Source organism: Dryas octopetala, chromosome 4 (genome assembly GCF_963921425.1).
Source record: "Dryas octopetala chromosome 4, drDryOcto1.1, whole genome shotgun sequence".
Taxonomy (NCBI): domain Eukaryota; kingdom Viridiplantae; phylum Streptophyta; class Magnoliopsida; order Rosales; family Rosaceae; genus Dryas; species Dryas octopetala.
Genome location: NC_141369.1, coordinates 504,438 through 531,696, shown reverse-complemented (window position 1 = coordinate 531,696; position 27,259 = coordinate 504,438). Strand labels below are relative to the sequence as shown.

The 27,259-nt window shown below is 36.8% G+C and overlaps 3 protein-coding genes across 4 annotated transcripts; 1 reads left to right on the top strand and 2 right to left on the bottom strand.

The window, feature by feature from the left end:
• LOC147285935 (uncharacterized) lies at positions 1 to 957 on the top strand. Its single transcript, XM_086239265.1, has 2 exons — positions 1 to 117; positions 283 to 957. The coding sequence occupies exons 1-2, from the start codon at positions 1 to 3 to the stop codon at positions 955 to 957; spliced, it is 792 nt and encodes a 263-aa protein (XP_086095391.1).
• A 4,603-nt stretch (positions 958 to 5,560) lies between these two features.
• Positions 5,561 to 6,464, bottom strand: C/VIF2 (cell wall / vacuolar inhibitor of fructosidase 2). The gene has a single exon (XM_086241973.1). The coding sequence runs from the start codon at positions 6,288 to 6,290 to the stop codon at positions 5,763 to 5,765; it is 528 nt and encodes a 175-aa protein (XP_086098099.1). The 5' UTR covers positions 6,291 to 6,464; the 3' UTR covers positions 5,561 to 5,762.
• Positions 6,465 to 7,363: 899 nt separating this feature from the next.
• On the bottom strand, positions 7,364 to 22,059 carry EMB3144 (AAA-type ATPase family protein). Of its 2 annotated transcripts, XM_086241771.1 has the most exons (17): positions 21,697 to 22,059; positions 20,138 to 20,393; positions 19,373 to 19,748; positions 18,614 to 18,872; positions 18,156 to 18,287; positions 16,218 to 16,292; positions 16,010 to 16,135; positions 15,783 to 15,892; positions 15,624 to 15,702; positions 15,340 to 15,477; positions 15,149 to 15,260; positions 13,402 to 13,565; positions 13,186 to 13,291; positions 12,312 to 12,388; positions 8,602 to 8,745; positions 8,372 to 8,517; positions 7,364 to 7,825 (listed from the first exon to the last, which is right to left on the bottom strand). In XM_086241771.1, exons 1-16 carry the CDS (start codon positions 21,937 to 21,939, stop codon positions 8,374 to 8,376), a joined length of 2,541 nt encoding a protein of 846 aa, XP_086097897.1. In that variant the 5' UTR covers positions 21,940 to 22,059; the 3' UTR covers positions 7,364 to 7,825; positions 8,372 to 8,373. The 2 variants fall into 2 exon arrangements, with proteins under 2 accessions (XP_086097897.1, XP_086097898.1); XM_086241772.1 differs by lacking the exon at positions 7,364 to 7,825 and having other exon boundaries at positions 8,149 to 8,517.
• Positions 22,060 to 27,259: the final 5,200 nt, after the last annotated feature.

The following is a 27,259-nucleotide window of genomic DNA, read 5'->3' as shown; positions in this document are numbered from 1 at the left end:
ATGGGGCCTTTCGCACAATATTTGCAGCAACATGGCATACAGGCACAATACACGACACCTAGCACACCTCAACAAAATGGTGTTGCTGAAAAGAGGAACATAACACTCATAAAGATGGTGAGATGTATGATGAGCACTGCTGGACTACCTAAGTTCTTATAGGGAGAGGCTTTAAAGACTGTAAATTATTTGATCAACAAAGCTCCAAGTAAGGTTGTGGACAAAACTCCTTGCAAGCTATGGACAGGAAGAAGACCAAGGCTTCTACATCTTCATCTATAGGGCTATAAGGCAGAAGCAAAGCTGTACAATCCAGAGCAAAAGAAACTAGATTCAAAGACCACAAGTGGCTATTTCATTGGCTATCCTAAAAGGTCAAAAGGATATAGATTTTTTTGCCCATCTCACAGCACTAGGATTGTAGAGACCAATATTGCAAAGTTTATTGATGACGCTACCTTGTTAAATGAAGTCACAATGAGTGATTTGGATTTAGAAGAACTTATCAGTGTAACACAATCTCAGAATGAGCATATAAAACTAAAATTGCCAATGACAGATCACATTACTGTTGCACTAGAAAATCAACAGAATTTAGAGACTCAGCATGAAGCAGATGTTGAGGAAATTCATATTGAAGTTCAGAATCAAAATCATCAACAGTCAAATGATAATCATATTGAACAACTAGTTGAGGGAGTAACTAGAAGGCAATCTACTAGACAAAGAAAACCTGCTTTTTCGAGTGACTATATACTTTATTTGCAGGAAATTGAGTTTGATGTTAGAGAAGAGATTGATCAAAGGAATTATTCCCAAGCTATGAATGATGATAAGTCTGAGAAATGGAAAAATGCAATGGAAGCTGAAATTAAATCAATGTATCAAAATCGAATGTGGGAGCTTACTGAGATACCTCAAGGAATGAAACCAATAGGCTGCAAGTGGATATTTTAAACAAAGAAAAACCCATATGGAAGTGTAGAAAGATACAAAGCTAGGTTGGTAGCAAAAGGTTTCACACAAAAGGAACTAGTCTCAAGCAAAGATGCATTCAAAATCATTATGGCATTGGTTGCCCATTTTGACATGGAATTACACCATATGGATGCTATAATTTGGTATTATGTGGCGCAGCTGCCTAATAAACTCAGTTAAAACCACACTGAGTTATAAGATCCCAATGTTTGCTTAGGTGTTGACTCAGAGACTAATAAAACAAACATAAATCTGAACCTCAGATTGACTCTCGAAACAAACTCACAGATCTTGTATTCAACTCAAATCAAACACATACAAAAGCCAAGTGATAGCCTAAGTACTCAAAGGATCCATCATTGTAGGCATCCCAATGCTAGCAACAACTAAAGTGGTGTGTGATTGTTTTGCAAAGTTCATTCACCTTTCAAGAGTTTAAGTTATCATGCTCAAATGTGAAGTGAGTGTTCTTAAATTTGTGTTTATATTTCAGATTAAAGAATAACAACACAAAAAAGATAGAGACACAATTTTGGTACCCAAAAAAACCACTAAAGGGTTAAAAGACCGGAGGTCTTTTTGGGCTGACCAGGCAATCCATTATTCAAGAGTTTCAATACAAGAGAATTACACAAACAAGCTCATTCACTTAAATTCTAAATCTAAGTGGCAGCTTCTTACCTTTGTGCAAACTTCTTGAGCCAAGCAGTCAATTCCTCATGACATTGGCAGCTCACACCTTGAGCTCTTCAATGCACGACACCAATAGCAACACAGGTGCAGCAGAACAAGAACAAAAGCAATGAAATGAAATTGTGGATTCTATAAAAATCATCTCCTTCAAGTTATCAAGACTTGAAGAAGTCGATGGAGAATCCTATCCTAAAATCTATATGAGTCTAATCTATATGAGTCTTTGATGATGATGACGAACACAAAATCCAACTCAGATTTGAGGAATCATAAACCAAGATTAAAAATCATTTTTCATTGAAAAGCATTTTTCTCACTAATATAACTAGAAATCTCTCTCTCAATCCAAAAACCATGAAAAATTCAAAATGAAAGAGTTGGAGGATGAGAGAGATGACACACTTAGTTTTGTCCAAAACCAATTCTCATCTAATCAGGACACTTGGAGGATCCTCACTTGTTTAGAGCTAAAGGACAAATGATAGCTACAAAAAGAATGTCCAAAGCTGGTTGATTTGGATTAGAATGACGATGTGGACATTTGGATAGAGAGGAACAAGGGATATTTCAGCTAGGGAATATCCACATGGTGTGTGTGTGAGTGAGCTAATGAAGATAATGAATAGTGCACATGTGTGTGTGTATGTGTGTGCGTGTGTGAAATGCAAGCTGAGGGCTCATGTGCATATCACATGTTTCGTTTTATTAATGAGAGCATTCTTTAAAAATAAAGGACTCACTCACTCCACATAAAAAACTATGCATGAGATGCATTTTACCTTAGTTCACTTGCTTTGATTCTTTCAATCTTGATCTCTTCATCCCAAAACAGACTCTAATAATCTAATTGTAAATTATATCCTAGAGTTTGTTGAATGTGGAAAATGTAAAATAATTACAATGGTTTTGGCAAGAAAAAGTTAATTTATAAATTCCTAAAACTAACAGATGTCAAAAATGCTTTCTTGAATGAGGAATTGGAAGAGGAGATTTATATCTCTCAACCTGAGGGTTTCATACAAGAAGGCAATGAACACTTAGCTTGCAGATTAAGGAAATCCATTTATGGATTAAAACAAGCTTTCAAACAGTGATACATTAAATTCGATTCAGTGATCATTTCTTACAGTTTTGTTGAATATCCATCAGATGAGTGCATATATCTCAAGGTGAGTGGGAGTAATTTCATTTTCCTAGTTCTTTATGTAGATGATATTTTGCTGGCAAGTAGTAACAAGGAGTTGCATGTTGAATGAGACTAAGGAATTCTTATCCCATAATTTTTATATGAAGGATCTTGGAGAAGCTTCCTATGTTATGGGAATTGAGATTAAAAGAGATATAAAGAATTCTTAGGAGATCCTCAGATCGGGTCGGATCAGATATGAAGATTCGCCGAGATGAGCCGATCCGAACTGGCAATGAAAATGTGCCGAGCTGGCATGGTGACGTGGAGTCCCAGGTTTGACCGTTGAAAAGTCAAAGCCTAAGGTTGGATCTGATCTGCCACGTGTCGATCCATGATTGGTTGTCAAATTCATGTGGGTTTATCCACAAACAGAAGTCCTCCAACTTCCGATCCGAACAGACCGTGATGAATTGGAAGTTGCAAAAAGACAGTCTATGAACAATAACATATGAGATGCCACGTGCCGAACTGATGCAGATGTGTCGATCTAGACAGGTCCGACTTTCCAATAATCCGAGCAGATGATGATATGTAACTGGCCAAAATATCTTGGAAAGATGAGAAAGGGTAACTGTTCATGATTGTGTCTGTATGGGGAACATAAGGGTCACCTCATTTATGGGTATTTTAAATGTAGACACGTGGCAAGATCTGGTATCTGAAGCGCCAAAAGTGAATGGCTGGGATCGAATTTGCATGGGGTATAAAAGATCACCCCTCTTCTTCTTCCCTTTCACTTCCCATTTTTTAGAAATCCAACTTCCTACCTTCTCTCTCTCTCTCTCTCTCTCTCTCTCTCTCTCCGTGGGTTCAACAGCAGCCCAGTCGCGACTCCTACCAAGCACGGCCGTAGGCGAGGCAATTCCGAGTGTGGCCGGAGAAAAACCAGTAAGTGATTCCTCCTATTTCTGAGTTTTTGTGTTTTTCAAGTTTTCTGGGTTTTGTTCTTGAGTGTTCTTGAAAAAAACACTTTTTAATCCAAAAAGCAAGAGAGAGAGTGAGAAAAAGGTGTTTGAGAATGTCAACGACCGACTCAAGTGGTCGGCTCGGCTCAGGGGAAGCATTCGAGGGCGATAGTGATGCCGAGCTGAGCCGAAGCCCACCAGGGGGTGAGGCAGACTGGGACGAGTTGTCCGAGGAGCTAGTCGAGGTCGGCTCGGACTTAGAGTGTAACCCAGGCGAGGAACGCCGACCTCGAGGGGGTGAAAGAAGTCCCCAAGTAGGCATGAGTTCGGATCGGGGGTAAGAAGGAACAGCTCACGAGTCCGAACATGCAGATGAGGAGAACGATGAAGAGGAAAACATTGACGCCGAGCCGAGCTCGAGTACTCCGATAAGGCTCACTTCGGGGTCAGAGGAAAGAGACAGGGGCCACAATGAAATAAAATATAATGATAATTTACAACTTATTTTCAGACCAGCTTGATAAGCATAATGAAAATAAGCAGAAATTATAAGTCCCTGATGATCTCAGATGAGTTTGATATATCCATTGAGATATTAAGAATTTTGTTTTTGAGAAAAATATTCAAACATTATGAATTACGGTATAAGCATGCTTACCTATACATATAAGTTATAACATTTTAGATTATGCATACATTATGTTTTTTTTTTTTTTTCAAAGCATATTGTCTGTGCATGCCTACAGTAATCTTGCTAATAAGTTTCAGAGGTTTTGCATAAGGTTTGGTAAAATCATTCACGAGGACCAAGTTTACACCTTAATTACAAGACTGTAAACTGATCTGCAGTTTTATGTCTTGAAATGACTTATGTGGGATACAGCTTAGAAATCATGGTTATGAGTTGTTTGAGCACTTAATAGCTTTACCACTTCTCATAGTCTGATGTATAATGTTGTATCTTGACCAAGTTGATCTAAGTATTGTTTTGAATAACACACCCAGCGCAACTACAGATTACTTGTAATGTTGAGTGCATTTTCTGGTTAAGAATAATGCAAGTCCAACTGAGAGAATGTAAGAATCGAATGGGTTTGTTAATCGAATTAGTTCACTCTAGTCAGGTAGTTAATCTATTTGAACTATGATTACTTAGATATAAAGGTACTCTATGCTACAAACAAGGCATTAATCCAGTCATGTCTTTTATAGAGTCATGTAAGGATTAGAATCCTAAGACACCTTTATGGGAGGGATTAGGACTCTAATGATATCCTATAAAACTATAAAAGCACAGGTCCTTGGCCAAACAGCTACTGAAATCTATTAATTCTCTATCCCATTAGTGAGAGGCTGCTTGCTGTGTTGGTAAGTTCATTGCTGCTATTGCTGTGGCCTCGATCATCAGGTTAGTCCTATTTCTATGATATATATATATATATGTATATATATATTAGTGAGATCATAGTGATACTTGGTTATGTCATCATGTCTGTGTTGTGTGTGCTGCAATATATCAAGAAATTAACACATCATTCATATCTTAAAGCCATATTAAGGTTAAATCCTGAGTTGAGATGTACGTGACAGTCTGTCAGATATATATACCCCGTCCACGTGTATAAGAGTTGAACTATTTATAAGGGTTGTGTCTGTTAAATTAAAAGGAAACACTATCAAATAATAATAAAATAAAATGAAAGAAACACTTTTATTAGTGCGGCATTTTAAAAATCATAATCCCGACTGGCTTTTTGGTTGCAGACTTGCAGTAGATAGATTTGGCTAAAGTGGGTATCGATCATTCATAGATTTGGCCAAAGTGGGTGTCATTCATAGGCAGTAAATTGATGCCAACTGTAGAAACCCAAATCGATCTATATATAGAATAAGACTAGAATGTTGGAAAAAATAATAATAATAATAATAATAATAATAATAATAATAATAATAATAATAATAATAATAATAATAAAGTAATTGCATTGATGATTGAATTACCAATCAAAATTAGCAATAATTCCCAAAAGGACGTCACAAATATGCCTTAAAGCATCTTCTCTGCGAGCAAGATCTGAAGGATAAGCCAAGGGTGGATAGCGTTTAAAAGCATTGTGGCAAGCATTTGGATAGTCAGAAGCTGCAGTAATGTGCATGGAAGCATAGTCATAAGACTCTGAAGCCAAGTCCTGAAGGGAAGCTTGGAGGGCATCAGCAGCATGGCTATACTTGTCAGCACACTCTCCCAGCACCTTCTTCATGATCGCATCATTCATAGTGCCCAGCAGTTGAGAAGACAAGTATGACCAAGTGGCTGTCGCATTCGCCATTCCAATCCCAACCATAATCACTGCCAACCCCTTGGTGTCTGCATTTTGGCTTCTGGGATCAGATTTCAGGGTTGACACACACAGCCCATAGTATTTGCTGCTTTTGCAAGTTTTCTGGATCAAGCTTGAGTCGGCAAAGAGGTGGTGAGGAAATGCAAAGGAAACAACAAGGAACAACAAAATAGTACAACCCATGGCCCTTTCAGAGAGAGATCCAGAGAGAGATTGATTATTGAATAATATATTAATTATTCTGCTTTACTTTCTTGTTTTCTTTCTATATGGGACACTGTATACATATGGATCTGGAGAAAGAAATCAGATGGAGATGTATTGGGCGTTTTGACTTGTGTGGTCACACACACTCATTGCTTTTTTTTGTACAAATGAGCTGTTTTCTTGTTGCACCTGCTTTATTGTATCCAAGGCATTATTCGGAAGGAAGTCATGAACCGGACTATTCATAAGGCCTGGATTGGCAGGTAGCTAAATGCCAAGACATGAGTCACGGGTCACATATATATATAACAACAGTTTACACCCTCAATCCAACCTCCTTGAGTTCTGAAATGTTTTGGTTTTATCTGGACAGTATGGAGAAAGTCCTCTCGGTTGGTCCCCAGATCTTTGTCTTTGTGGTCCAACGAATGGGGCAGCAAACAGTTACACTCGTTCTGCTAGGCTTCAAGCAATTTATTTGTTGGTTAACTTGAATTTCTATTTGCTGAAAATGTAGGATGAAATCAGATTGATGCTACTTCCAATAACTTATTTTGATTCTTGTTTCCTAAATTAGAATTGGAATGAGTATATGAATCACAATGAGTCAATGACACTGAAAATCATAGTGAGGATGAATCAAAGTCGGCCATTGTCATTAAAGTACTTAGGATCAATTACAAAATACATACATTAACTATGTGGCTTTTGCAAGTTGGTAAATGAAACTTAAAACCCTACAATTAAGTACACAACGGTTTGTTCCCTTTGTCAATTACATAAACCTATCAAAATTTTCGTTAAAATTGTAACAAAAAATTCTGTTAAATTTACCGTTATTTGCTTATGTGGACTAGTGGACCATATTTGATGATGAATTGGCCACATGGCTAAAATAATGCAACATATACTCAAAAGTAATAAAATAAAAACAATAAGGGTTTAAACATATTAGCCTTGATATATTGCTTACTCTTCTTATAAACAAATATAAAAAATAAAAAACTAAATCCAAACAGATAAAAGATGTTCATGCAGAGAATTTGGGAAGGGAAGACTACAACAATTCCCACTGTCTTTGAGAGAAAATATGAACACTATTATAAGTTCACACTAACATAAATAATAATTACACCAATTTTCTTCTCAATTAGTTACACCTATATATACTAAACGTAATGAAAATGAGAGTGTATCCAGTAAACCAATTAACTATTTCACAATTTGCTGAATTATAAAGATTTTGACCTCATATCAACAAATTGATTTAGTTAGAACACCTATTACAAGCATCAAGCGTGAATATCTTGATCACCTGTTCTAGACACTATAGTTCAATAACCTATGATCATGATTATCAAGGCTTTTAATCATAGCACACAACAGTCACATACGTCAATATTCACCTCGCAATGCCACAAACTCTAGCCTATATCTTTGAGGACGAATCTTGATTTGTAGCATCCACTGATCATACAAAATCTGTGTTTCGGGTTTTACAAGAGAAATGCCTGCTCAGGAAGCAATACCAAACATATGTTAGCCCTATATCTAATTGAAACGAAATCAAATAATTTACCAAAAGAAAAAATAAAAACAGAAACAAAAAAGAAAAATGAAACAAACTGAAAGGATTAAGTCCTTTGCCATAGCAAATTTGAATGCAAGAAAATGCCTACATGTGAGACAAACGCATCCCTAAGTTAAATGTCCTTCTTGACCATCCAGCAGGTCCTTGACAAGTGTTTATGTTAAATTATGGTTGAAATCAATGTTAGAACACTTCGTGTAAACTACGTTGCTCAGGGCCTCGGTATAACTGTACATTTGAAAGTTGCCAAAAGAATGAAATGATTGGAAGTACATAAAAGTTGGGCTTGCCAAATGTTCTTTGTAGGAAAAGATTTACTAGCACGGTATAATCACCGAAAAACACATATATACAATACAAGAAACAACATACAAACAAGAGGAAAGATAAACAGTAGAAGGGAAATAATCGGAAAAGGTAAATTTATTAAATGAAACAGCATACAAACTAGAGGAAAGATTAGTACTTTCAAAAGAAATGGCTGGCCAACAAAAGCTGTGGCTTCTCTTTGTCTTCTTCAACCTCTGCTGAAGCTTCAGCTTTAATCTCTTCAACCCTTTTATCCCAGATGCTATCTATTAACTTCCAAGTTTCATCATTGACTATTTGGGTCTGCAAAGAGTTAGAAAAACCATTAACAATGATGACAAAATATGCTGCAATGGAAAAACCCAGTAACCATAATGCTTCAGATACCTCCACAGGGCGGGGCGCACCGAAGGTTGAAAATCCAACATTCCCCGGTGAAAAGGTAACTCTCCCAGGAAGTGTAATCCCATGGATTCCCCATCGCCCCGCATAAATTAGGGCTCCATATTCATCAACTGGATTCACCGCAGGCTGAACAATGAGAAAGAGAAAATACTTAGAATGCTCACATCATTTGGACCAGAAAATTTGTCGGCTGCATTAGAAAATAAAGACCAACTACTCAGACATGACTAATCAATTTGAGATTTTTCTTTTTTTCTAGATACAAAACAAAGACTTTATTAGATTTAATATCTTTGAAATACTACGCCATGGTCCAACAGTGGTTAATAAGTTATCCACCAACAAAATAGAAGAATAAGTTATTCTTTTACACACAAATACACAATAAAAATAACATGGCGGCACAGCAAATTCAATTTCAGCTTCCCAATCCGCAGCTTCCAAAAAGCACAACCTATCCCCCAAGGAACCCACATCCCCACCAATTTTCCTTCAAATATGCAAGACTTCCTGACTAAGGAAAACAACCAATACACAGCACTTCCACAATACTTTCCCTTTTCTCCTGCACCAAAGGCACAATGCTTTTGAATAAATAATAGTACACAAGACCCGAGAATCACCCAACAGAACCTTTCCTCAGAGCAGAGTTTATGCCACAATAAAAGTGCAATCGGGAAATGAAGAAATAATTATCAATATTCTCGGCTCCAATGTTACACCATAATACACCCCAAAAGCATGATAAACAAACATTAGGCCTCCACTGAATTCTACTTCAAATGACAACATACCATATGGATTCCCTCTCCAAAGAAAATCTCCACAACCATGTTCCAAAGAAAGCAAAATTCCTCTTAATCAAATTTCCCACAATTAATCCTCCTTTTATTGTGGGTCAAGATACCAATTCCACTTCAGCAAGTGATCCATTTACCCTTCTTCTTGACCCTCCCATAGAAAACCCCTAAATAACTTCTCAATTCTTTTGGATCTTGTTGAAAGTAATATCCCACATTGGGGAAATAAAACCTTGCATATAAGGTCTCGACTCTTGAGCCTCTCTACCCATTGCCAAATGGTTTTGAGTTGGATGCTCCAATTTCTACACGGGTAAGGGTAACACACACTTAGTGGCTCTGATATCATGTAGAAATTTGTAACATCCAATCCAAAACCAATTGGCAATGGGTGGAGAAACCGAAAGCCATATGAATTGTAAGGCAAGAATTAACTGCCCCGATATGGTATATTACTCTTAACAATTTTCAAATAGCTTTGTATCCACTTTATCCACCCCATGGCCACATGGTCAAAAGCTTTGTCAAAATCAATCTTAAAATTAATCCTTCTTTGCCTCACTTTCTGCCATCAATTTGCAAAAAGAATTGCACCCAAAATATGTTGCCTTCTTGGAATAGCCCCCTGGGCTACTAAAATTGTGACCCCCAAAAATCTCTCAAGTTGTAAGATAACACCTTACCCAAAACTTCATACAAACTTGATACCAAACTGATCTGCCTATGATCACCTCCTTTTTTTTTTCTTGAAAAGAAACAAATTTTATTGAATCAAAATGTATAGCTGTGGACAAGGAGTCCACATCAGGTCTACAAAGCACTCTACAGTCAAAGTTAAAACACCACCCAAACCAAGACTAAAATAAACATGTAACTATCCAGCTGCTGCATTCTAATCTAATAGAATAGAGGAGAATGATGAGTCTTTAAATTCTTCCGTAACAGATGCCCAAAACAAAACCCAAAACCTTACTCTATCCCAAAGTTCCTCCACCTGTGCCCATTTCTGATCATCGAAGATCATCCTATTCCTCCCCATCCAAATAACCCACAACACAGCCAAAAACCTACAACCCCAGAGAACTTTAGCCATCTTCCTTCCTCCAAGCACCAGATTTTTTTTGCTTAAACAAAAAATAGCATCCTACAGTTTCTACCATAAGCTTAGAGCTAACTGGAAATGCACAAAAATGTGATCTGCACTTTCCCCTGCACCTTGCACATGATGCACCAATGAGACAAATGTAAGATACCACAAGTATTCACCTTCTCATGCACAGCAACCCATCCTACAACCTTAACCTTTGTAGGGGCCTTGACTTTCCAAATTGTCCTGGCTGGCCAAAATTCTGGATAATAGGTATCTTCACTCAGACATTTGAGAAAAGACTTGATAGAAAAAACTCCCAATGATTCCAACTTCCATTTTCTCATGTCAGACCTGTCCTCTATCAATCTGACCCTTCCTAGCAACACCAGCAACAAAGCTAATCTTCAACAAATCCAATTTCTTCGGGATTAAGAAAATAAAATGTACATGGTTATTGCATTAACCACTCTGTTATTATAAAAAATTAAAAAATAAAAAGAACTCCTCAAATACCTTCATCAAATCATTTCTAAAATTCCAACAATATTGAAGAAAAACCCATGAAAGACCATGTAGTCCTAGTGATTTGTCCTTAATGCACTGAAAAATGAATTTTCTAACCTCTTCAAATGATCTCTCTAACCAGTTTGCCTCTCCACTTATTGGACTCCAATCTTAACCTTGAATTTTAGGCCTCATTCCTCCCTTATCTCTCTAAAGATTATTGACGATAATTTATCAGCTCCAAAATCAATAGATTCTATAACTCTTCCATTCCCAAATTCCAATTGTTTATCACATTCCTCTTTTTCCTCCCATTCACTCATTTATGAAACAATCTATAATTACTCTCTCCATAGTCGATCCTTTGCCCAAGACACGTTAGCTTTTTGTCTACATAGGATTATCAAAAGATCTTTTCTTCAAATTTCATCTTGAGTTGTGATCTTTCATTTATCAAATTTCATCCACATCCAATCTATCCAGCTCCTTTACTCTTGTCCAGCCTCCATTTTCCTTTTAATTTCCCAAAACTATCCTTATTCCACACCTTTAACTGACTCTTAACTAACTCGAATCTCTTCATAAATTTGTAACCTTCCACCATAACGGGTATGCTTATCCCCACCATTGTTTCAGAACTACTTGAGCATATGATTTTCCATCCACACTCTCAAATCTGAAGGCCCAAACCCCATTTCAAGGAATTTGTGTCAAGCATGATATGATAATGCTGTGATACTCAACTCTTGTAAGTGATTCTTCCAGACTGAAAGAAAATCCTCCTTCCATTCTGTTGACATTAAGATATCTGAAACAATGATCAGATATCTCAAGATCTATCGGATCAACTTCAGCCTACCCCAAGGACGTCGGGAGTATTTTTTCTTCAACGAAAGGCAGGCCTATTATCCCACCCACATCTCAAATAAGAGTTGTACCCGTATGGAATTCTTCTGTTTCTCAGCAGAATCTGAAAGCTGTACAGAAGAGGCGAACAAGTTTGCCTTGAGATCCAATCACATGATCAAAGAACTATTCATGAAGAAAAAGTTCCAGGCCCCCTCCCCCCCCCCCCCCCCCCCCTTTCTTTCAAGCAGACCAAATTTTCCAGAACGCAGTCCGGGATTGTAATTCAAAATAATTATGTCGATCATCAGAGTAATATTAAAAACTCAACATGTATTCCATTTGAACCAAAAGTAGACACTGTTGCTACAGATCATACATTAATGTCTTAGATGGTCAATAAGAAACAGCATAATGAACAATTAATATTGATTCCTAAGTTCAAGAACTACCTGAGGTATTCGAGGAGCCCTTTTATATATGTCCCAAATTTCCTTGGCTTTAATCCCTCCCTTGTCAAGTAAAATATCTGCATGACATGAAACAATGCAGCCAACCACAAAGTAGTAAATAATTACAACCTGAGTGAAATCTTACAAAAAATAAAAGAGCAATCCCATGTGACATCTGTGTATACATGACACTAACTAGGCCTGTAAATTAGGCTGGTCTGACCCAAGGAAAGCTGGCTTAGGGCCTATCCTGCCCTGGACCATTTTGGCCTTAAGGGTTGGACGGGCCCGACCAGCCCTCTTGCAAATAGGCTAGACCCAAACCTTTCCAAAAGGCCGAGAATCTTTGGGCTTATGAGCGGGCCACGAGGCTAGGCCTATTTAGCCCTACCAAATGCACCGTTGATTGGGCCACTTTGGCCCTCCTTTGTTTAATTAAAAATTTATTTTGTTTGAGATGGGATTTGAACCAAATCTATTAGGTCCTCACACCATTCTAATGCCACCTGAACCATATGTGTGTATGAAAGAATGAATAGTAATATGACTATAAAACAAAAGGCATGCCCCAAACTCAAAATATGGTAACACAGCACTTCATTGTTACTTTCCCAAAATGACATTATATTTAATTAAGTTACAACAGAAAAGATGACTTGTAGTTATAGAACCCTACGTAATAAAAGTTAAAACTCTTAACAAATTATTCATTATTTTTCAATTATCATCTCTTAATACAGGTCGGGCCGGGTTTGGGCCTGAGCTGTTTTTACAAGCCTACACTCAACCTATCACATAACCAAATTCCAACCAACAACCTCATGCCACGGGATTGCTGAATTTTTTGAACAAATGAATTAAGAAGATTAATAACCTGTGATTGTCTCTACAGCTGAATGGTACTCCCTCAGCACAGATGAACACTTGTCAACAGCATAACGCATATATTCATCCCGAAGTGCTTCAAGCTTGGCTGCAAGCTGTTTTAAATTCACAAATTACTGATGCTAATTTTGTCCTCCAAAAACAATAATTGTTATGAAGATGATACAGAATGTTGGAGTTTGAAACTTAAATCCATAAAGCATACATTTGGCACGAGATCACTTTGATTCCTGTAGTATGCTTTCCCATATGCTGTCATTCCTGTCTGCAGAATCAGATATTCTGCAAGTCTCGAGGCTTCTAATGTGGCCTTTGCAGAGATCCAACACAAGTTGTCAACCCCAAACATCTCCTCCTCAATAACTCTAGCTACAAATTGGAGCAATCAGTAAGCCATAACATATACTTTTTGCATTGCTAGGATTAAGATTACCAAGAAAACATAAAGAAATTAACAGGTGCAAGACAAATTCATCTAGGTACCACTGCTTAATAATCAGGATTGGTACCTGGTAGGAGTAAGGCTTACATCTCATGGTTCAACAACAAATGCACTCATGCGCAAGGTGCGTCATGCACGAACTAGGCATAGGGTGCCTTCAGGCCCAAAATTCAACTATATGTGCTACTTTGACTTATATATTAATCAGCTGTCACTTATCAGTCCTAAAACCTTAGCAGTAAAGCTCAAGTAGTTTGTATCCTTGAATAAACCTAAAGAACCCTTCTCCATGGGCTTTGATAATCAGCATAAACTCAGATTTGAAATTACAAGTTTTTCATGACTCAACAACAAATCATTTGTAAAACAAACATTGCATGTGATTAACAAATGAGGCTGAGGGTATTCTGCTACTTTTATTTTACACAGACCCTGACCCCAGTTATTCTTAGACGTAACATAACCACCATATCCGGTGTTCAACTAAGAAGCACAAGTGCATTTTTCATTCTCAATTCCTCAGGCAAGAATTCGATGATAAACAAGTTTTATAAATTTTAAGCCTCCACATGCAAACTGTTATAAAACACAAAAAATAAAACAAAAACAAAAGAAGTATTTGTCTAATACAAGTTCAAATTTTTGGACCTCACTAGGTAAGCCAGAATTAAGACATAAAGCCCATTTGACACTACTTTTAGAACTACCAAAAGCACTTTCAGATTAGTAAAAGCGCTTTTGGTATACAAAAATAGAAGTGCTTATGGGTTATAAAAGTGTTTTTAAGTGGTTTTTTGAGAAGCACCTGTCAGGTGCTTACTCATGAAGCACTTCCAACTGATTTAGAATGAAGCACTTAGAATTTTTATAAAAATTTGTATGTGCTTCTAAGCATAAGTGCTTGTAGCAAAAGCATTACTGAGCAGAAGCGCTTCCTAAGAAGCAGTGCCAAATGGGCCCATAATATTGTTGCTCAAGAAAAAATGATACGATATATGGACGCAAATATTTCCCTACACATTGCACCTTCAGTTTCCCATTGTAGAATCCCATTCTGCTATCTCCATATGAGGAGAGAGACAGAGAGGCAATTATATTAGATTGTCTACCAAATTAGCATATAAGAATGCCTTTCAAAGTAACTTTTTTTTTTTTTTTTTTTTTTTTTTTTTTTTTTTTTTTCTGTTTTACGAATCTGAGAACAGCCTTTTAAAGTAACTAAGACATTCATGCACATGAAATATGACAGAGAGAGTACCATAAGATAATACTAATACTAAATCACCACAATAAAAAACCGAAAAGGTGGGACCCCCTAAATCATACAACCCAACTTCCAATGTAGCAATACATTAGGAACTTTGTTGATAAATTCGAAAAGAAAAAATTATTGATGTACAGAATCAAGAAATGTACTTGAAAACAAAACTTCAGGACATGAGTAAGAAAGAAAAATTGCAACAGGTATCAAAAATGATTTTCTACGAAGGTAAATTTCTTTCTAACTTACGAGCACATGCACGCACTATAGAGTTTACAAAATCGGATTTTCTTGAGAAGACCCTGCCGGATATTTCTGAGTAGCACATATTTGGCTGACTACGGATGGATTTTATATCTGTCTGAAGAAGATACAAAAGGATAAAATTAACACACTTCTAGAAACATTGCAAGACGGAGTGAAATACAGTAGCCATTAACCTCAGTGAAAGGGCGAAATGGATCAGGAAAGTAACATGCAAGGACTGCAACAGCTGCTTCTCGATATGCCAATCGCAGTTTTAGTTCCTCTGGAATTTCAGTACTGTCTTCCTGTCCTGTTTCAAACGTGCCCTTTTGCTGAAAATTTGATAAACAGATAAATGAGTACATGATGCACTACGCCAATCTAAATAATTGCATCACTCAAGATATACTAAGTGGGGAGGGAAAGCATAATCTCGCCCAGCCAGGGAGAGAAGCTGGGTGGTGAAAACTTCACTGACCCTTTTCAAAGCCTCTAGCAGCTCTTCTCGTCCAATGTAATCTAAATCCTTCCTGGCAGTCAAAATACCAGCTTCATTCCTGTCATGTAATTTGAAAATGTAAGCATCTCTCTGTTGATGTCAAATTGAAAATTTGATTATGTATTGAGCATAAATTACAGTATGTTCTGCAGCTCTGCACCCGTAAAATCTTCTGTAAGCTCTGCAATTTCCTGAAGAAGAGCTTCTTTCTCCTCTTCTGATCGAAAAAATTTATTTCTAGCATGCACCTACTTTGCACAAAAATTAGAACTTCGATGCAAAGACTAGACAGATTTCAGAAAGCTGGTTTCTAGTGCTAGAAGAATTACAAAGAAAAAAAATAAAATATATATATATATATATACCTTCAATATGGCCAGTCTACCATCCTTTGATGGCAAACCAACTCTTATAATCTTGTCAAAACGGCCCTTCCTCAACAGAGCAGGATCAAGGATATCTAGTCTATTTGTTGCACCTATAACTAGCACCTGAAAAAGGAAAATTTTAGCATCCAATTTTAGCAGGATCAAGGATATCTAGTCTATTTCGAGAAGAGATGAAAACACATGCCTGTGATGTAGAAACTTTAAATCCATCCATCTCTGTCAGTATCTGAAGCAAGCCTTGTTCCCTTTCTGCACCACCCTTCATAAAACAATTTGTATAGACTTATATTTCTAGTGTTATTCATAGTCATAAAACCACTACAGAATCTTAACGTCAAATGGTCATCAGTGAACTGTCTTGTCAGCTTCATAAGGAATGAAATTGAATTAGTGCTATTTGGCAGTGTGTTCTGCACCAACAAAATGGAATTTTAAAGAAAATGTGATACACTATAAGCAAATGGTGAATAACACAATTAATTAATAGTTTGGAATTAACTTTACCATTATACCCTAGCACATGACCACTTTTAACATAAAATTTGATGCAGTGCACAAAGGAGCAGATTCATTGGGACTTTTAGTATTCAAGGCTGGTTCAATACACATGCTGCAATATGGTGAGGAACATATAGTGCTTACCTAGAAAAAGATTTTGTTATAATGGTTCATCATACAGGCGGACAAGTTGTATCGGTCCAATTATGTGATTCTCTTGGTCATGATCCAACAATTGCCAAGAAATCATTGGACAAAAAGTGGACAATTATTTCAAGACCAATATGGGTTGGCACAGCCAGTGATTCATCTGCTTCAAGACCAATATGAATCACTTGATAAGGAGGCAAAACTTCTTGAGTTTCAAATTAATGATCATATTTAGGATGAATTTTTCGAGTTTGGCGTCATTAAAAGTGGTGGATTAAAATCAAAAGAATTATTGCTTGCCTTGAGGCTGGATGAATATTTTAGTGTAAAATAAGTCGAACTATGCGCATACTATTCGTACACTATTCTAAGATGCTATTCGTCAACTTGACAAAGGAAACGAAGCAAAGCAAGAAGGTGGGATGGCGACATGAGCTTTGGGATGAATTTGATTTGAATCTATTGAATTCGTTAATGAGTTCTTTCTCAACCGAGGAGTCTAATGCAGTGCACAAAGGGGCAGTATTCAAGGTGGTTCATTTACACATGTGATTCATATAATTGGGAACCTTAATAGGTTCATACAAATTAGTTAATTCATGTATTGTAGATTGGCTTTTAGTATTTCCTAGTTAGTTAATAAATACAAGTTATTAAGGGAGACTCTACAGCTTTCTTTGTAGAAGTATAAATGGGTGATCTTGGTGTAGAAGGATATTCATTCAAAGATTATACAAACTTTTTCCAAGTGAAATATAAGCCCCCCTACCCTTGTCTCCTTCTCATGGTTGTGAAATATAAGCTTCCTTATCCCCCGCATCAAAATTGAATGCATTGGACAACAGGGGACACATTGAAACACGGAATGAAGTTCAAGGAGCAATGTGAGACAATCTAATAGTTAGGACTATGCATGGAATTGATTCCAACTTCTATACGTGAAGCAAAAACCTTCAGGACCATACATTTCTCAACCCTAAGTCTGACTTGTTTGTACTTGTAGCATGTCCTCATCATAGTTCACACATGAATCAAGATGTGCCACCAATTATTTTTCTAATTGTGTGAGTGTTCATATGTGATAAAGCACTTACATTAGAGCATCTGAATAAAAATACTAAAGAAAATTTTACATGGGCCATTAGTACAAAACTTTTTAAATGTCCAACAACTAGAGCTATCAGTAAATTGACGTAATTATGTATGCAATGGTACAATGTGCTAGCATTGTTATTTGTATATCATGGGCAGGCCAATGCAACAAAAGCAAAACAGACTTTAAAAGAACATGTCACTCATGAAAAGCCTTGTCTATTTTTCAAGCATAATGCAGAAAGACCATAAAAGAAGAATCAAATTTAGAAACAAAACAGCCAACCATTTATTCAGTATTTTTCCTTTCCCCTTTTTTTTCTTTATGAAGACTATGAAAGAGGAAGAGAAGAGGGAAGAGAAACAATGTGTATTAACTTACCCCACCAATATCAGGTCCACCACGTTTGCTACCAATGGCATCTATCTCATCAATAAATATAATAGACGGTGCGAAGGATCTGGAACTAGAAAACAAATCCTTGACACGAGATGCTGCGACACCTACAAACATCTGGAGAAAATTAAAATTAGAAATTTTCTGTAACCAATGAAGTAACACAGGATCAATTGTGCTGTACAGGGGAAATTAATACAGACAATAAGCAAATCTGTGACAATAGAAAGGCGTTAGAAAGCATAAACAAGCAACAGTCAAAATGTCATAGTAGAAGAAATCTAGAAGAACTGTATAGTAAGGAAATCTAGAACTGTACCAACTGTTCCAGGTAATTGCTAAAGATATCTACATAGTTTACAATGACATGCTAAAATTATATTTTTCAACGCCATTCCCACCCTTTCAATTTACAAAACCATTACTTAAAAATCTGGTCAGACCTCTACAAAATCAGTGCCATTTGCTGCAAAGAAAGGCAGTCCTGCTTCGCCAGCAATAGCTTTAGCCAGCAGTGTTTTACCAGTCCCAGGAGGTCCATGGAGAAGCACACCTTTCGGGCAATAGATTCCTTTGTCTTGAAACTCTTCATCATTCTTTAAGATTCGTACAATCTCCTGCAGTTCCCTCTTTATATATTCCTGGCCAGCAAAATCATCAAAGGTAACACCAGTAGATTCTTCTGCTGATATAAATTTTGCCCTGGCGGAAAAGCAGCTATAATTAAATCCCAACTAAGGTGCTTGTTAGCAAAATTTGTTTCTCCAATTAAGTACAATATTATTAAGCATGTTGTCATGTTCTAATTGCAGGATTCTCTGAACATAAAGTTCTGCAAAATTGAACTATAAAAAGAGTATTCTTGAATATTTCTATATTTCTCTTTCATACAGAACAAATTTTGTCCACTACCTCACTAACTCTAGAGACAAAAGGGCATAATCTAGTATGAAAAATGTCTGTCCCAAAATCTAATGTGAACAACTATGGAAAAGGTTTAAAAATCAAAGATTATTAACAAAATCCAAAAATGCTTAACAAAGCACAAAATAATAAGGCATCTACCAGTTTTTGAATATTAAGTTATCTACAAATCATGGCATAAACTACAAAGCATCCTAATAAATTTCAGCTACCCACAAACAAACTTGAACCAAAATGGTATCCAACAAGAAGTCATGAAGAAACTACTCTACACGTACCGGCTCTTGCCTAATGATCCAAGTGCACGGCGCTTGACTGGCTGCCTGGTTTTTTTGCTGGGATTTCCTAAATCACTAGGTATTAATTTTGCATAAATCGGTCTCATCAAGTTATCAATCCAGAGATACAATGCAATAGACAAGGCAAGCCGCATAGACCATATAACTGCAGTTGCAACAGTAGAATAGATTTCCGCAGGTACTGTATCCACATTCAGAACATCAACATTTACTATCTGCTGATGCAACTTCTGCCACACATCATTCCAACAATCTATTGGCATTCGGTCAACCACATGTCGCCGAAAAATTATTTCATTTTTTGAATTTCCTTCCACTCCTTTCATTTTCTCATCTTTGTAGTATGGTAGAATCACTGCAGAAATTGGGCAATTCTTCAGAAAAATAATTTGAAGAAATAAAGATGACACACATCTAGAAAGTTTTAGCAAAGCTGTTGGCATATGCAGCTATGGAAATAAATGTTCTTGGAGGTTATGCCCATTTAAACATGATAATACAAATGAATGCCCAACAACAAAAGAGCTCAGCATTTTAATTGATGAGCCATACCATATTCATCAGAACTTTTGAAAGCAACACTTGCACAGACTATAGCGTGACAGGAAATCTTTTCAAAGCACGGAAATTCAAAAAGAAAAACAAGAAGAAAAGAAATAAGAAATAAGAACAATACCCTGAAATTGGTAAATAAAATATTTTTATAAAAAAGAACCAATGGCCAGCAACACAAACATTTCCTACCTGATATTGTTTGACCATAGTTTGAGTACTCCATATACTGGACATTATTTGAGTTAAGAAGCCTCCAAAAGTCACTAAAGTCAATCCTATGAGAGTTTTCAGGATCCCACTCTGTTCCTCTTAACTTTCCACGCATAGTCAACAAGGCCCTGCTCCAATATGAAGCCATGGCAAGCTGCCTCTCTAACTGCATATTTGCCTTGTTCTCAAGGGCTTCCAACTCATTTATCCTTTGTCTCTCTGCATCCTTGAGTTTCTATAAATTAATAAAAAAAGGAACAAGTGTCAGAAAATAAAATAATCCAAATAACTGTTACCAAATTAGTTTCCATTTCTTTTTTTCTTTTTTAAACTGACCAACAGTCTATTTAGACTGTAATGGTCTCTCAGTTATTTTATTTCCCAAAAGATCCATGTTACAGTTGAAAAATGAGTTGTTACGAAGGCTAACTCTTCTTGTAGAATTTGAATCTTTTCAAAATTCCCCACTTTCACCATCAGTGGGAAAAAAAAACAAAAAAAAAAAATAAACAAACAAAGACCTCATTCCTACAATCCTACTTAGAGATAAACCATCCGAATATAACAACCTACAGCAAAAACTGAATAACTAAAATAATAAAACAACATGATGGGAAGCATTCTTTTTTTAAATGAAAATTATATTAACCAAATGGGAAAGCAGGCCCCAAACCCAGGTAAATACAAACAAAGTTCAATAAGACTACAAGGCCCCCAAAGAGAACAACAAAAGCACTAAAAGGGACCGAGCCCAACCTAAACCAAAGACCAGGCAACTAAAAAGAAAATAAACAAAAACCAAAAAGGCACCAACTAAGAAACACAAGCACCAAAACTGCAGAATCACACAAACCAAAACACAGGCCAGCAGAGACCAACTCAAAATCCACCAAGCTAAGGGGAGCAGTAGACTGCGACCAGGAAAACCAGAGAGGATCAAAACCGATGAGATACAAAGAAGGTCGAAATAGAGCAAATCATCCGAATACCAAGAGAAGGACAGGAGCACCAGCACAAGAAGTTAGTGCAGAGAGACCAAAGCCATAAAACATTAAACAAATGAACCCGCAGAGATCAAAGAAGAGCATATCATCAGGGAGATTCTACTCTGATTTAATCAATAAAACAGCAGGGCAGGTCTTAAATTAGAATCTAACTGTGTTGATTATTGAATTAAGAATCACAGAGGGAGGTTTCTGCTCATTCCTAATATCTGTCCAAATGGCATAAACAGATGTAGAGTGGCAAATTTTCTTAACCACAGTAGGCAAGAGCTTCCTGCACCAATGAGTATAGGCCCAATCAATAAACTGTGGCCAAGGCAGGTTTCCACAAGAAAACCCACATTTTCTCAGCAAAAAAGAAGAAAAATACCCTTCAGTCAACTAAGCGCTTTTATCAATATACCACTAAGAAAAATGATTGTCAACCATTACTTTCCTCCATTTTCTTGATAACCAAACAGTACGTAATTAATAACCGAATAAACTTTTCAAAAAAAATAAAAATAAAAACGAAAGGAATGAAGAAATGCCAACCTCGAATAGCTGAGCGGACTCAGCGTCTTCCTCTGCGTTAGTGAACGCTACAATCGAGTTCGAAGCCGAGCAAGCGCAAAGACTGAGCTGCCGGTGTGTAAGGAGAGTAATGGTGTCGTTCTTGGGCAGTAATTTTGTTCTGAACTCATGCTTAAGAGGGAATCGGATAGGAAGGGTTTTAGGGTACAAGGGTTTTGGGAGTTGAGTGAAATCAAGTGGGCTTAAGACTAAGGATTTCCTCATCTTCTAAACCTCCTCACATGAAATCTATTTTCTTGCTCTTGCTCTCACTTTTCAGTGTGGGAAAATGGGAGCAAATGTATGCACTAATGCACTATCATTATCTAACCATGCCGGCCTGCAAATTGTGTTTTGGAATTAAATAAAAAAAAAAAAAAAAAGTGCGGGTAGGGAATTTGGACGTGAGAATGAAAAGGGGTGGGGAAAAGTACCGAACAACCGAGTTTCGAACCGAATGAAACCGACTGATTTGGGTGGGTTTAGGTTTTTTTTTTTTTTTTTTTTTTTGCAATTAAAAAAGAGTGTTACTATTTGCACACGTTTTTTTTTTCTTTTTCCACACCCCTAACAACTTAATTTGTGAATTTACCTAATTGACATAAAAAGAAATGGCCAAAAAGGACAACCTATATTATTTGAAAAAAAAAAAACTCTCCTTACACACCCAACCCAACACTCTTACACACTCAACCCAACAATATTAAACCTCAACCACAATAATCCTAAAACTCTCATTGCACACCCCTTCCTCTCATAACATCATCTCTTCATTTTTCCTCCATTAAACCCTAAGTTTTCTCTCATGGTTACATATAGGGAATAATATTGTAGAAATACATATTAGTTTTTATGAATAGAGCCTCTACTTGTTCCTTATTCGCCTTCAGACGAGGTATGATAGTAATTTTTTGTTTTTTTTTCATGTTTTTTATTTTTTGTTCGTGGTTCGTTCGGCGAATGAGTATCGAACTTTTCTCAATTGTTCAACAGATGGGTACTGAACAAAACTAATATATTCGGTGGTTACCTACCGAATGAAAATTACAAAAAAAAATTAAAAAAATTCATTCAGTGATTGTTCGCCAAATAAACTTACAAATTTCGACAGTAATCTACCGAAAGTTTTACATTTGTTCGAAAGACATTTGTCGAATGAAGTTTTTTATTTATGTAAAATCGATCTTGTTCAGTAGTCAACTGTCGAACGAAGGTTATTGGTTCAGCAGATTACTACCGAACAGATTCATTTTGTTCGGTAACATTCTACCGAACACACTGTTTTAACATCATTTCAATGTTTTATGTGTAGGACGATGAACAATATGAGCAATATGGTGGTGCTTCTACTCGAAACAACAAGGTTGAGGACTACATTGGAGCCGAGGTCGAGGTCGAGGTCGAGGCCAAGGTTTTGACCGAATACTCACGTGACTATAGTAATGAATTCACAACAAACGAGGTATCAATTTGTTATTTGGGAAATATATGTTGTAAATGTAGTTGAAATGTGAATAATGTAAATTATATGTGCAGATATTTCATTCGAATGATGCATTGGTTAACTGGGCACGTGCACAAGGAAGGACAAACAACATAGTCATTGTCATTATGAGGTCTAATGCAGCAGGGGTGAGGAAGAAGAAAGCTAGAGTGTTCCTTGGTTGCGAACGAAGTGGTCGCGCCATAGGCCATCCAAGTATGATGCCGATAGTTGTATAGTAAAACGTCCTAAAGATGGTAGGGACTCTATTAGAAAAAGATGTGGATGCCCCTTCTCATTAAAGGGAGTGCAAACTGGTAATGAGGATGAATGAAAGCTAAGTGTGGTATGTGGAGTGCATAACCATAGAGTTTTAGTTACTGGTGAAGGACATTCATTTGTGAGGAGATTATCTGAAACAGAGAGTTCTTTATTGGTAGATATGTCTAAGAGTTTAGTGAAACCGAAGCAGATTTTGACCATTTTAAAGGAAAGGAATTATTTGAATACAACAACAATCAAAACAATATACAATGTCAGACACCGCCATAGGGTGAAAAAGAAGGCTGGAAAAACTGAAATGCAATATTTGCTAAGTAAGTTATCTAAACACAAATACTTTGAGTGGCATAGATGTTCTGGTGGTGATCGATGTTATTGTGACTGATTTGTTTTGGAGCCACCCTGGGTGTGTTGATCTCTTACGTGCATTTCACATGTATTGATCATGATCGAATTGCATGTATAAGACTAATAGATATCGTTTGCCACTCTTTGAGATTGTTGGGGTCACATCCACAAACATGACTTTTTCAGTTGCATTTGCTTACATTAGTTATAAGAAGGAAGACAATTACATTTGGGCTTTGACTAGATTGAGGTCGTTACTCAACGATGATTGTCTTCCTGGTGTGATTGTCACAAACCGAGATCTAGCACTCATGAATGCAATCTCTGATGTTTTTCCTAGTGCTAGACATTTATTGTGTAGGTGGCACATTAGCAAAAATGTTAGGGCAAATTGCAAGAAAAAGTTTGGAACCAAGGATGATTGGGATAAGTTTTATAGTTCGTGATATTCCTTGGTAAATTCAACGTCAGAAGATGTGTATGTGTATTTAAGAGATTTATAGCAGATTGAATCTAAGTTTGGCTGGGTTCCTGGAGTTATTGACTATTTGAAGGACACTTGGTTGATACCTTTCAAGGAGAAGTTTGTAGCTGTATGAACAGACACGTGTATGCATTTTGGTAATACAACTTCCAATAGGTAAACACTTTCTCATATTGGCATTACTGTTAATTATTATATTGTGTTGCATATAAACTAACTTGACTCTATTAATAGGGCGGAAAGTGCACACACAAAGCTAAAAATAGAATGGCTCTAGCCAACTTCCCTTTGATACCTCTTGGGCATATATTCACTCATTATTAGTATTGCAGCATACACACATTAAGGCATCATTTGAGAAGAGTTGAACGTTTGTCCAAGTCAAAATGAGACAGCCGGAATTGAAGGATTTGATTGGTTATGTATCTATGGCGGCATTGATTATAATTGCTTGTAAGATTGGCTGGTAATTTAGACACTAATTAATTGGCATTACTATCTTGAACACTTCATTAATGTGATGCTCACTTACTAATATAATTCTTTTCTTTTTGTAGGGCCGATTCAAATTCGACCGGAACATTACCATGTGATTTTAATTATCTTTAAGACTCATGTCTAATGCTATTTAATAGGTACACTTGGTACCGAATCACCACATGCCACCTATTCCAATTGTGTGGACCTTGTATGACCGAAAGCCTAAAAATGTGGTATGCTAGATACCAATATCGCTTTGAGCAATTCAAAGAACTTGTATGTCATAGTGATTCATCCACACAAGAACATGTGTCTCTTGATAGTGATTAATTATGTTCTAGACTTAATACATTATTTGTATTTTTTGTATTTACTTATCATAGCCTTGAACTTGATGCACTATTTATATTTAATTATGAAGATTTATATTGTATTATTTAAAAATATATAAGTATGTGGATTTATCATGGCAGGTATATTCATTTTTTTTATTTCGCAGCTCGTTCGGTACTGGTCTGCCAAACGAATTCATTTCATTCGGCAGTCAGCTACCGAACGAATCCAAAAAATTAAGTTTTAAATATTTTGGTTCGGCAACTAACTGTCGAACAAATTGAAATGGTTTGGTAGCTGATTGTCGCACAAGTTGAAATGGTTCGGTAGTATACTGTCGAACGAACTGTATGACAAAATATGAATTTTTTTTTTTTCATGCAATTTGTGCAAAAATTATATAAATTGACCATAGTATTTCACATAAATAAAACCTTAGTCTAGTTACACAAACTACAAAACTATCAACACATAATCATTGGCGAGGATGCCGTCTCGAACTGCGTTTGTACGTCATAGTGTCCTGCAAGTGCGTCCCTCTAAAATATGTTCCAAACTTTGAACCGACTGATAGAGGTGTGTAGAACGTGGGATAGCAACTTTTTCGCCCATGTCAATACTTGGCTGGGTAATCCGTAGCATACGAGCCTCGCGCTCCTAAAAGCCTAAATATATCAATATTAGCAGATGCAGTCGGACAACAAGAAAATTTTAAGTGTAAATTTATGTACCCGATAGTATGCAATATCCGATGTGGCGTGTGGGTCAAATGCACCTCTACAAGTAGGGTTGTAGACGATTGAATGTGATATAGTGGTGAACCAATCGATGTACCCTCTCACAGTATCTGATTATCGCCTCACCGGTATACTGCGCACCTCCTCAAACAACACGTGATTCCCCCATGCCTCCCACATACCAACCAAATAATTATACATAGGTCTGTACGAGTGCGCATTCGAACCTCGAACCCCCTGAAAAACCGCACGTGGTGCATGAGGGATCATTTGTACCCTCCCATACTGCCTAAGTACTCTCTCAGAACAATAAGGCTCAACAACATCAAAACACCTTATCATCCCTGTGAAGAATGCTATAGCTGGTAATGGGTGTGCGTCTTTGGGATTTGTATGGTTCCCAAATAATTTGAAAAAAAAAAAAAAACAAGAACATAATATAGTTGAAAACAATAACATAATAATATAATCCTAAATTTATAAAAAAGAATTCTAAATTACAAATATACCTCTTCAGCCGACAAAACATCAAGTCGTTGCCGTATTCTCTGAACCGTTTCAAGATCACTCCCATTATCTCGCCTTGGAGTCTAGCGAAGCGCACAAGGTGAATTTTCAGAATAATTCATGTCGTATGATGGATCAAAAATAGTGTGCATGTTCTCGTACACCCAAGCCTCTAAAAGTGTCATATAACCGCCAATTTGCTTAACACCAACTCGAGAGGGGCAAATCCAAACTGCCTAAACAACCAAGCCAAGCATCCAGCACCTCATGCATAATGGCTAACAGTATCAAGATTAGTAAGCAGTCTGAGATATTGGACTTATACCCTTGTGCCAGTCTTATCTACAAAAAAGGTACAACCCAATAAATACAACAAATACGCTCGGGCTGCACACTGGATTTCATGCTCAGAGTCGCTATCAGTGACATCACTAAAGCACGTAACTAACCACTCTAATCGTACGTACTCACCAACAAAATTCATCAACTGCTCAGATGCTTGATCCCCACTAACTCTTAAAAATGTAGTTAGTAGATATTTATAATCAATGTTATCCTCAACAAGTGTAGCCACTGGTGCACCACCAACCAGAATGCCTAAAATGTTGGCTACGTCATCTAGTGTAATGATCATCTCACCAAAAGGCAAGTGGAATGTATTGGTCTCCGGATGCCACCTCTCAACAAAAGCGGACACCAATACCTTATCAACTGTATGGTAAGAACACTGAACCAGTGATGTCAACCCAGAATTAATGACATATCCTTTCAATCGGTCATTATCTGTTCTGACCCACAACTTCCACTCATGAAACTTTGTGGTTTTGGACATACACCTTAAAGGATCCCGTTCCTAATTCAAACATAACCAAAAAAATTCACTCATTATTA